Here is an 11,219-nt window from a genome sequence, read left to right on the forward strand (position 1 = left end):
AGTAGGAAGGGCTCTGAGAGGCTGAAAGACTAGGTGGGATGGGTACAAGGCAGAGGGAAGGGGGAGGGACCAGCCCAGTGCACCAGTGGGCGTGGCTCCACCCTTCCCACCTCACAGCCATGGGGAGCCGGGGTGCTCACAGGCTGCCCCTGGTGCAGGCCCCCTACACAGTTCTGCTGCTGCCACTGGGGACAAGCCGCCAAGACCCGGGGGCTCGGAGCTTCTTCCTCTGGGTGAGTATTAGTCCAACAAGAGGTCCCAGGGGAAGCCCCTCTCCCTAGATCTGCCCTCTACATTTCTACTCAATTTTGAGAACTTGTAAGTCTTTTCCCTTGCTTCCCCTTACCCTCCAGGTCCTCAGTGACCAGTCTGGGCTCACACTCAGTGATCAGTGAACCGAATCAGGGTTTGAGACAAAGGGCCATGGCCCAGAACCCTGCTGTAGAGCCAGTCAGCCTTGGCTTCTTGCCTTTTCCAGCTGCAGAGGATGCAGGCTCTGGAGAGGGAGCAGGATGCCCTGTGGCAGGGGCTAGAGCTATTGGAGCATGGCCAGGCCTGGTTTGAGCGCCGTCTGAGGGAGGCACAGCAACAGCAACTGCATCTGGGGGCCCTTGGTGAGGTACGGGGCTGCCCCATGGTATGTGGGGTGGGGAGAGCTGGGAACATGTGGACACAGCCTGAGACCACCCTGGGAAGGCGAGAGTTAATGGACAGGGATCATGAATTGGAAGCAGTGTTGTAATGATGGGATGCCACCAAGTGTTAGGTTGGTGTTCATTGTTGGGATTGGAGGAGGCTGGTCTGCATTCCATTCAGAGGGACATGATTTGGATCACTCTATTGAGATGGGGGAGTGGCCTGGATTATTCCACTGGGTCAGGGATGGACAGGGAGGATCCATATAGAATAGGAAAAGGGGAGACTATGCTATTTGAGGGGGATGGAGGAACTGGACTGTTAAGAGATGCAGTATTGGATTTTTCCACCTGCCTGGAGGGGTATTGGGATGAAGGGATCCAGATGGAGGAGAGGAATGGCCTGTGGTGATAGAGGAGTGGCAGATGAACCTCAAGTTTTCACCATGTTGTCAGCTTCCAACTCCTCCTTTAGAATTTTTTGACAGATTTACACTCAGAGCCTGGTGGCCCCCAGTTCGCCCAGATTCAAAAGGTGAACATCTGTTTGCAGAATCTGATTCAGAGGAAGGTGAGTTTATTGTTTTTAGTTTAGACTTTTGGGAAGCAGGGGTAGAGAGGGGACTTGGGGTCAGCACTGGTTTAACAGAAAACAGTGAATTTCTCCCCAGTTCTCCCCACATCCCTTTAACAAGGCTAGTTCCTGCGCCACCAAGGACTGGAAGAGAAGGCCAAGTAAGCAGAACTTGTGGCATCAACAGGTAAACGGTAGGGGAGTGAGGGCAGGGCAGAGTGGGGGAGGGAGGAGCACAGATGCCCAGATTATTTCTCTCCCCTTCTCCAGGAGTTGTCAAGGCAGCAGAAAGGAGTCATTCAGCCAAAGAGGGAGATGGCTCAGCCAGGCTGCCCCAAGGGGCAGAGGGGCCCTACCAGGGTCTAAGGCCTCCTCTCATTCCCGTCAGTTGGTGACAGAAGAGGCTGAGTCAGAACCCCCAGCCTCCTTAGTCTGCTTCTTGACTCAACAGCTAAATGGCTCCAGGTGGTGGTCAAACGAAGTCGAAACATGTTGGTGTAAAGTTTCTTCTCTGCTCCTGAAAACTTCCGTTTCATCTTCTTGGTGTCTTATGCCCTCACTCTCCCTATATGATGTGCATAAATGATCTTTCTTTGAAATCCCTCTGGGGAGAAGACATGTTTATTGAAACAGTCCTTCAAGTTTAAATACAAAAATAAAATAGAAGCTTCTCCAGAATTTCAAATAAAAATAATTCTATAAATAAGAATTCGTGGTACCCTCCTACCCTACTCCCAACTTTAGTCTCCACCCCATATATCTTCCTCTCTCCCTGAGCTTGGGAGACCATGAATAAGTAATGGAATAAAGATGCTACAGAGAAATAGCAACTTTCTCCAAAAGTGAGTCTTTGGTTTGGTTCCCACAAGTGTTAGGGAAAGTGCATTGTGGGAAAATCCATTGCCCTCTATCCCAATCTCTCTAAGAAAGAGAAGGGACAGTGCATGAGAAGGAAAGCCTCCATCCCAGCTGGGAGAGGTAGGGTCTGGAGGCCCATGTTACTTTCTCACCAATGGGGCAAGATTGAATATAGCGCTGGAGGCCTATCCCTCTAGGGGCTGTTATGGCACCAGGAAGACAGGCCTAGCAGGAGCAGTACCCCTCCAACTGTGCCCCACCGGGGGTGGCCTGCCAGCCCTCCCCCAGCCATGCCCCGAGTCACCAAAGTGGAGGGAAGAAAGTCAGGGCTGGCCGTGATGAGGACTGGGCCAGACGAGTGGGCAGGGGCAGCGAGCTGGTCCTGGGGAGAAGAAAGAGACTGTCATGGTGCCTGCACCCAAATTAAGCCTACAGGGCCCTCCCCTTGCCCTGCCAACCCTGCGATGGAAAGTGGGGTCGCCTCACCTGCGGGGCCAGGGCCAGCACCAGGAGACGGAGGAAGGCGTGGGTCGGGGGCACTAGGCTGGCTTCTCGACCCATCGCAGTCACAGTCACCGTCACCACGGAGTCCAGGGCGGCTGAGTCTGGGACCTCCAGCCACAGGCGCCCCCAGGCGGACTCGTTGTGTTCCAGGTGAACCCTGGAGAGTGGATACAGACCTCCGGCTGAAGCCTCAGGCTCTGAAGAGCCGAGAGCCAAGGGGCGGAGCCAAGCACCGGGTTGGGGGGGGTGCGGTGGGAGGCAAAAATGTGAGGGCCAATCGGAAGGGGCCAGAGGCCGGGCTTAAGGAGCATATACTAGATCCCACACCCCGAGAACAGACAGGTCGGGGCAGAAGGGAGCAGGAGGGTTCAGGGGCTTCACCTGGAGAGGTTGGAGGTGAGAGCGAAGCTGGGGTTGACGAATGTCCTAAGATCGAGATCCTGAGGGCCCGAGAAACTGGCGATACGGAGGCTGAGCGGGGCCTGCGTGCCCGGGGCCAGGAACCCCGGGGGGCCACTGAGCTGCGGAGGAGGGCGGGTTAGGGGAGGAGCCGCTCCTGTTCTCTTCAGCCCCAGCCGCACCTTCCCCTTGCATCTCACCTCCAGAAGGACAGGGACCACAGAGCAGGGCTGGGGGGCCGCCCGGTGCAGGACCCGTCCCCCTCCGTCCTGGCCAATCAGCTCCAGAGAGAAGGGTCCCGCGGTGGACAGAAGCGTAGGCGATAGCGAGGCACCCAAAAGACCTCGCTCCCGAGGTCCCATGGGCTCCAAAGGCACCCTGCCCAGCTCGGCACCCTTCGGGACGTCTCGAAGGACGACGTGGGAGAAATGCGGCAGAGGATCTCCAGGGTCGCCTCTGGAGCCTAGCCCCGTCACTTCTACAAGCAGCTGGGTCTGGAGACCTGGGACAGGAGAGAGGAGGGGACAACAGTGGTCTGCGTTCTGGGTCCGAGAGAAAAGAATGAACAGCTTTCGGAATAGCAGTTACCTCTGAGGAGTATGGATGGAGCAAAGGGGTTACCTCTGAGGGGTAGTGATGGGGAGGGTCAGAAGGGAGTTCTGGGATGCTGGAAATGTTCTAAATCTTGAACTGAGTGATGGTTACATGGTTATATTATATGAAATCCAACCAGCTGTACACTTAAGTTTAGTGCACTTTATTATATGTAAGTTATAACTCAATAAAAAGTTAAATATATGTAGAATTATATATACATATATATAATGAACAGGTTAGGGGTGGGGGATAGATGTACCTGCAACTGGCTGAGTCAGGGGGTAGAGGCCAGGGTGGGGTCCATCCTCTATAGGGATCCCAAAGTGGAAGAGGAAGTCCAGGGAGGTCTGGGCTAAAGAGGTCAAAGGCAGTCAGAGACCTTCCTGAGATGAATGTGACTGATATTGCTCTCTGAACTCTGCAGTCTCCCCTTCCTTTCCCAGGAATATCTCCCTCCTTACCTTGCACTCTCACCCGTGGGGTGCCCTTGGCTGTGACCTGGATATCCCAGGTCCCTTTCTGTAGGGGGTCATTCATGGTCACCATCCAGAACTGCCCAAAGCGGCGAGTGTGACCTAGAGGCCCCTCGCCTTCCTTCTGGTCCTGGCAGACCCCTGGGTGGGGGTGGGAGGCAAGAGATTGTCACATAAGAATTCCTTTCCCTTAGTACATTACCCCTCATTCTCCAGTCCCCACTGTCCATACTTCCCTCTGCCTTGAGACACACACATGGAAGTACCTGCAGGGTTCCTGATGCAGAAACTGCTGACCTCCCCATGGATCCGGACTGTGACCCTCTGGAGCAGCCCATCCACACTGAACACAAGTGGCCTCCCAGGCACCACAACAGGAGGTTCCAGAGGAAGGGTCACCTTGAGGGAAGGGCAGGACCAAAAAATAGGGGAGAAGATGAGGTATGGAATGAGGTGGGAACAAAAATAGGAGACAGGTGGAGACAGAAAGAAACTAAGCCTCCACACATGGAGAAGGGATACCAGTGAGAGAGGGAGCACCAAGGATGAAGTTATGGTCAGTGACAAAGTTGGAGGTAAGGGATTAAGGAAGGATAAGGCAATCACTTCTTGTCCCCCCTTAAAAGATGGCAGGACTTCCTGTGGTAGCCCCAAGGACAGAATACTGGAGGCCAACATAAGGGGGGAGGGAACTACTAATATGGAAGGAGCAATGTGGAAGGTGAATAGCCATGCATCTCAGAGGAAGATTCCCACCCTTCTGCCTGGAATGGCAACACAGTAATAGGAGCCCTTCCCTTTCTCCTATGAGAAAGAGAAATGCAGTGTCATCCCCTGAGCTGAGAGCCCTGGTCCCTCTGGCCGCCCCACTTACCACGTCAGCCATGCTGTCCCCAATAATGGCTGCCACATCCCTAATGTGCTGGTCTTTGGTGAAGATCACCTCTCCTCCTGAGGCCAGGGCCACAGCTTCATATGGCTCAAAACGCAGAGGGGACAAGACCTCACGCCGAGCTCGGTGCTGAACTCTCGATGGGTCTTCAGTCACCAGGAACGTAACCTGTGCCCGGAAGAGATGCTGGTACTTGAGGTGTCCAAGTGCATCCACCATCATAAACGAGGCTCTCCTTTGCTCAAGCTTTCTATCGAGCTGATGATTAGTGGTAAGGTCTCTGTCTACCCTCTGGCTGCTACTGCAAGGTCTCCCAGAGACACAACCCCTGGCCCTCAGTTAGTAGTTGTCATTACCTTGTAACTGTCATCATATGTCATCCACATAGTGGTTTATTGGCAACGACATCTCCAGTTCTTCAAATGGTTTATTGGGGGCAGGTTCAAATACAAATTTAGCATCATTAAGGGTAGAGCCTCCCACTCTTTAGTATTGTTAAAGGGATCGGGAAATATTATACTCATTGTCCACCTCTCCCACCCCACGCCAAGACTGGTTCAACCACCATAGTGTGGTGTGATCCTTGTTATGAGATTGTTGTCATAGGGTTTTCCACATCCCTGAGTGGCTAACACTGTGTCTCCCACCAGCTATGCTCACTCTGCAGCGCCGTTCCTGAGTCAGGGATTCCACTCGGTTGGTGAGAAAGGCATCCTTAGGGGAGGCGTCAGTGAAGACAAAGATGTCTGAGAGTGGAGGTGTGTGCAGCAGGGCCAGCTGGTAGGGAGGGAAAGGGCTGATGTTAAAAATGGTGACAGCAGGGAATGAGTAAAGCAAGGGCAGGCAGAGTAGAGGGCAATATGGCCCTGGAAACCTGGAGTGAAGCTAGTGGTGGGCTAGGGGGTCCCAGGAAGGCTCTAGCTCCCCTTGGTGGTGGGGCTTGGAATGGGGGGGTAGGAGAAGGGAAGGAGTAGGGGCAGGCAGACCTCCAGGGCTGACAGGCACATCTCGGGCTCGTCTCCCCCACCCAAGGCTTGGATCTCATTGAGTTGTTGCCAGAAGCTGTCAGGGTCACTGGTTGTAAAGACAGGGCCAAACCCTGGGGAGGAAGAAAGGAGGTTGAGATGAGTGAGGAGAGGGCTCCCCTCATTCTGACCCAGGGCCACCTCCCCAGTCAAGTGGCCTGCTGTGCTCCTGGGGTAGACAAGTATTGAAATGACAATATTCCCTTATATTCATACGGGCAGGGCACCTCTGGTGGGAAAGTGGACTTCAATTCCTTAACAAAATGGCAGCACTTCCTGTGGTCCTGAGTGGACCCTTATATTGGGTACACGTGTAAGTATAAAAAACAACTGAAGCCTGTTTCCTCAACAGAAAAGCCAGAGAAATAATAGTAGTTACCTCAGAGAGTTATTGGGAGGACTAAATGAGTTAATTTTGTAAATCTTAGAATAGTGTTTTACACATAAAAAGTGCTAAATTCTTAATTATTCATTTATCCATACCTTCATCAAATATGTAATAAGCCCCTATTATATGCCAGCTACTGTGAGGTTTATTCAGACAAATCAGACTCAAACCCTGCCCTTAGGGAATTCTCAGTCCTATAGGCATTTTATTTGACCATCATTTCAACCCTCGGAGATAGAAAAGGTAAGACAAGTACTGACCTATTTTATGGATGATGAAGTTGAGGCAAAGAGAGCTTGAATGAGCAGCCTAAGTAAGACTGGTTGACCCAGGCCAGATCATCTGTCTTCCAATTCAGGGAGGAAAGGAATTCTATGTAACTAGCTGTCTCAGACACTTCGCAGAGGCCTGGATCCCCAACCTCTATCTTCACCCTAACCTCTGTCTACAGAAAATGGAGAGAACTGAGAATGACTAATTAGCCTGGAAGCCTAAGAAAGCAGAGGCCACCAGTCTAAGCATGGCTCATGATTAAACTTGTATGGAAAGTGTTGTTATTTTGGAAACAGTGGAAGAAGTGGCTGATTGTCTTGTATATGAACACAGGTACCATAAAGGCTCACTCAGGAAGTGCCACCATTTTGAATTTTTTTGTGTGTGTGTGAGGAAGATCAGTCCTGAGCTAATATCTGATGCCAATCCTCCTCTTTTTGGCCCTGGGCTAACATCTGTGCCCATCTTCCTCTACTTTATATGGGACGCCACCACAGCATGACTTGACAAGCGGTGTGTTGGTGTACGCCTGGGATCCGAACCTGCGAACCTTGGGCCACCAAAACGGAGCACACACACTTAACCGCTGCGCTACCAGGCTGACCCCAGGAAGTGCCACCATTTTGTTAAGGAAGTGGAGCCATGAGGACCACTTCCTCACCAGTGGCATTTACCCTTTGCCCTGGACTTTCTTTCCCTCCACTATCCCGGCCAGACTACGGTTACCTGGGTCATGGAAAGGCACCAGGACGTAGTGGACAGGCTCCATGGGGCTTCCCCTCCGCTGTTCCACAATGTGGCGAGCCTGGATTTTGGCAGCATTGATCTCCTCACCCATACTGCCCGTGGTGTCCAGGACAAAGCTCAGGCTGGAGGCTGGAGTGATATCCAGCAGCCTGGAGAGCAGGCCAGAGACACAGTTAAGGGTCTGCACATTTGTCCCCAGCCCCTGGTTTCTCAGCAATACCAGCAGCACCTACCCAGTAGGGAGCTCATCTCCAGGAGGCCACTCACCTGGAGAAACCGCTGTCTCCCAGGCGGCTTCGCAGGAGGCTGAAGGCCTGGATGGAGGCCAAAAGTGCCAGTTTTGCAGCCTGGAGGTGCAGCATGTGGTGGGGGGAGAAGCCTGGGGATGTGCTATCCTTGTTGATGCCTCCCCGTGGTGGCTGGGAGCTGCTCCGGTCAAAATGGCCCCCATGACTACATTTCCCTGGGTTGGGGAAAGGGATCTGGAGGGTGGAGGTAAAAACCCACTACCTCCTAAGAAAAGGAGGCCCTTTCTGATCTGGCCTGACCCGCTCACTCCTCGGCAAAGGATCAGCAGGAAAGGATGACATTTTGTGGGGGGCAAATCTGGAGTAAATCTAGAGGGGTCAGTCACCACAGCACGTGGTGGATCCCCTGATCCTTCCAGTCAGTCCCCAAAAGCTGCCCTCGGGCAATGGAGGAGTCTCATCAGCTGAGTAAGAGTAAGAAGCTGCTCCCTCACCCCAACAATCATGGCCACCTCAGTGGGCCTCCATCCACCCACTCTATTCCCAACATCCTCTCCTTCCAGAAAGTGAGGCCATAGGAAATAGCACAAGGGCCTAGAGGACAGAGATCCCTAGCAAGAGTCAAGGGAAAGGAAGTGACTTTCTCCCTTACTTCTGGGGGCTTTCTTGTCTGGTACCTGGAGGTTTAGAGGGATGAGTTCCAAAGTAGCCAGAGGTGAGGAATGTGATGCCCAGCAAATTCTCGGGGCAGCTTAACTCCTCACAGTCAGAGCAGGTAGGATCGTCCACTGGGAAGAGATGGTAGGGGTCTAGAACCCAAGATTCTGCTGCCCCTGACCTTCATCCTTGTCCACCCAAACTTCTTCAGCTTTTCCTACCAACTAGAACAAGGTGAGAGCTCATAGGTACCCTCTAGGTTTTCTGAATTAAAACCTGAAGTTCACGGGCTGGCAATGAGACTCACTATTTGAGATTGGGACTGTGCTAGAAAACCCAGAAGTGTGGGGACCCATCCTATGGGGATTGTGCCCTCTGTGAGCTGTGGACAGGAAGTGAACTTGTAATGGACAAGAGGCAGCTTCTGGGTCATAGTTCAGTTGGAAGGATGAGGGGACTGTGAGACAAAGCCCTGTGTGCTCCAGTGTGGGGAGGAAGCCATGTGAAAGACAGAACACTCAACTGAGGTCTGCAGACTTGGTCCTGGCTCTGTCCTCCCCTGTGGGACACTGGGGAAGCCACCTAACTGACCTGGCCTTTGTTTGGAACAGGGGGAGCTCACAGGTCATTTCAGAGATGAAGCAATGTCACATCCTATGTGACCTCAGGATGTAACACGGTGGTTGGGAGGGTTGAAAGGAGGTGGCTCTGTGGGCTCCCCACTAACCACTGGGGTCACAACGGTACCTTGTGCCAGGCTCCCGAGCTCCTGCCTTGGCCAGAGGAGATGAGGGTGTGGCTGCTGCTTCCCCAGTTCCACCCAGTTACTGTGACTATAGAAATCCTGGTCCCAGGGGAAAGGAGAAGGGGGAAGAGGCACTAGTCTGACTGTTCTCACAAACTCCAGCCCTAACTCGCCACTGCTTCAAGTTCCCCACCAGGAAAGCCTGTTCCCACCCCCACTGCGGCCAGACCCCCAAGTCTGCTCTCTCCCCATTGCCCAGAACAGAGCTTTCCGGAAGTGGGAGAGTGGGAGTCTCCTGGTGTTTCTTCCCATCTCACTCAGAGTCCCACCAAAGGCTTTCAGTGGCCGACCAGGCCCACCTCTCTGACCTCAGCGCCTTCCTCTCTCACCCTCACTTCTCTCCAGCCGCAATGGCCTCCCGGCTGTTCCCACAGGAAGAGCTGCCAGTTTGGAGGTGGGGAACTAGTGAGGAGCCTCGGAGCATTGGCAAGCAGTGCCCCAGTCCCTTCTAGGAAGGGGGAGGCATGATTAAGAAGGCACCTCCCAGGATAGGAAGACTGGAAGTGATGAGCCCCTGACAATTAATTACCCAACTCTGTTCTCACCTGCAAGGCGTGAAGTGCAGCCCCGAGGCGCTGGCGGGCCAGGGTGTGGTCAAGGGCTCTGGCGGCCACCAGGGTCTCCCGAAGAGCCCCCACCAGGCGAGTGTGCCCCTCACCCAGCCGCTCAGCATCAAAGTGCAGGTCAGGGTTATTCTTGGAAGTTGGCAGGAAGTCCTGCGCTGCATTGGCACGAGACACTTCCCCTAAGGCTGCTCGGAACCGCCGGGAAGGAAACCCGGGTCCAAAGTAGGCGACAAAGAGGTCATCGGCAAGGAGGGTGCGGCCCTGGTGAGAGTGGTGGGGAACAGGGGCTCCAGGGAAGCCCCTTGGATTGGACCATTGCCCACAATTCCTCAGCAACTGGCACTCAAGGCTGGGTGTGGAAGTGATTGAGGGTGCTGGGCCCTACAAGGGAGGGGCAATCCTGGACCTTTCTAAGGAGGGGGGACTCTTGATTTCAGGACTCCTGGGTATTGTTGCCACGGGGGGACAGGAGGGGAGGTGGGAGAGGGCAGGGGAGTGTCTTTTCTCTTGGCAAGCAAGGCCCTCAAGGCATGAGGTCCCAGGGAATCGGGGAATCTGGTAGGGATGTGACAGGACCCAGGGACACTCACCAGGAAGTCCTCAAGACAAAGGGGGTGCCGCCCTGGGGGTGGCTGCTCCAGGAAGAGCTGCAGGGTAACATTGAGTGCCGCCTCCTCGGTCAGATCCTGGTGAGTGATGGAGCCGGGGGCAGCCAGGAGGCTCCAGATGTTGGGGAAGAAGGCAGATGCGGGAGGCAGCAGCAGCTGCAGCAGCAGCAGCACTGAGGGGCCCAGGTGGGAGAGGGACACGGCCCCGAGGAGCATAGCTGAGACATGGACCTGGGGAATAGGAGGCTCTCACAGGAGGAAGCAGCAGCCATCCCAGGGCAGGCCTGGCTCTGTTTGTCTCCATGGGCACCTGCTTTGGCCCCTTGTTCCGCTTCGTCTCAAGCACCTTATCTGCTCCAGCCCGCCTTCCCCACCCTGTCCCTTGTCACCCAGACACCTGAGGGCCTTATGAGGCCAGTAGGGACATACACCTGCAGGAGAGGGGTCAGGGCTCTTCCCCCGGAATCCCCCTCCCCACCCTCAGGCTGACACCCCAGCGCACAGGAAGTCCGGGTCTCCCCTCTAGGCCTCTCCCCTACCTGGTTGCTGGGTCTCCGGGCAGGGCGGCTGGGGCGTGGCATCACAGGGCACTTAGATCAGAGTTATAATTAACCCAAGCAGGACTCAGTGGAGGCGGAGGGAGGCCCTGGCAAGGTGGGGGCAGGCAGGCGGCCCCTGGCCCCTCTACCCATGCCTGCCCAAGGCCACAAGCAGCAGCCAGCTCCAGGGAGGGCCAGATGAGTGGCAACAGTGAGGAGATGAGTGGAGAAGCGCCTGGAGGAGGAAGGGATCAAGCAGCATGACTCAGGCCTGGCTCAGTGCCAGGGACAGGCCCAGACAGATGCACCTCTCTGCCCACCAGGACCTGGTGCCTGGTACCCAGGCTGCAGCCCTCTCATGCTCACACTGGCCACCTCTGAGGATTCAGGAACCCAGCCCCTCAGCACCCCCTCTCCAGCCCCATCACACA

General features: G+C 54.6%; 2 protein-coding genes across 3 annotated transcripts; one reads left to right on the forward strand and one right to left on the reverse strand.

Moving 5' to 3' along the window:
* The first annotated feature begins 38 nt into the window (after nucleotides 1–38).
* SAPCD1 (suppressor APC domain containing 1) lies at nucleotides 39–1,618 on the forward strand. Of its 2 annotated transcripts, none has more exons than XM_004424350.3 (5): nucleotides 39–233; nucleotides 479–619; nucleotides 1,111–1,206; nucleotides 1,307–1,396; nucleotides 1,480–1,618. In XM_004424350.3, exons 1-5 carry the CDS (start codon nucleotides 39–41, stop codon nucleotides 1,573–1,575), a joined length of 618 nt encoding a protein of 205 aa, XP_004424407.3. In that variant the 3' UTR covers nucleotides 1,576–1,618. The 2 variants fall into 2 exon arrangements, with proteins under 2 accessions (XP_004424407.3, XP_087294497.1); XM_087438371.1 differs by having other exon boundaries at nucleotides 1,331–1,396.
* Nucleotides 1,619–2,260: 642 nt separating this feature from the next.
* VWA7 (von Willebrand factor A domain containing 7) lies at nucleotides 2,261–11,193 on the reverse strand. Its single transcript, XM_004424476.3, has 17 exons — nucleotides 10,789–11,193; nucleotides 10,232–10,480; nucleotides 9,621–9,902; nucleotides 9,018–9,114; nucleotides 8,291–8,401; nucleotides 7,633–7,828; nucleotides 7,345–7,514; nucleotides 5,919–6,031; nucleotides 5,593–5,709; nucleotides 4,915–5,100; nucleotides 4,307–4,439; nucleotides 4,029–4,181; nucleotides 3,827–3,919; nucleotides 3,171–3,472; nucleotides 2,953–3,092; nucleotides 2,554–2,728; nucleotides 2,261–2,449 (listed from the first exon to the last, which is right to left on the reverse strand). Exons 1-17 carry the CDS (start codon nucleotides 10,828–10,830, stop codon nucleotides 2,261–2,263), a joined length of 2,748 nt encoding a protein of 915 aa, XP_004424533.1. The 5' UTR covers nucleotides 10,831–11,193.
* Between the last annotated feature and the right edge of the window lie 26 nt (nucleotides 11,194–11,219).

This window comes from Ceratotherium simum, chromosome 13 (genome assembly GCF_057802395.1).
Source record: "Ceratotherium simum simum isolate JZ-2026a chromosome 13, ASM5780239v1, whole genome shotgun sequence".
In the NCBI taxonomy this organism is placed as follows: domain Eukaryota; kingdom Metazoa; phylum Chordata; class Mammalia; order Perissodactyla; family Rhinocerotidae; genus Ceratotherium; species Ceratotherium simum.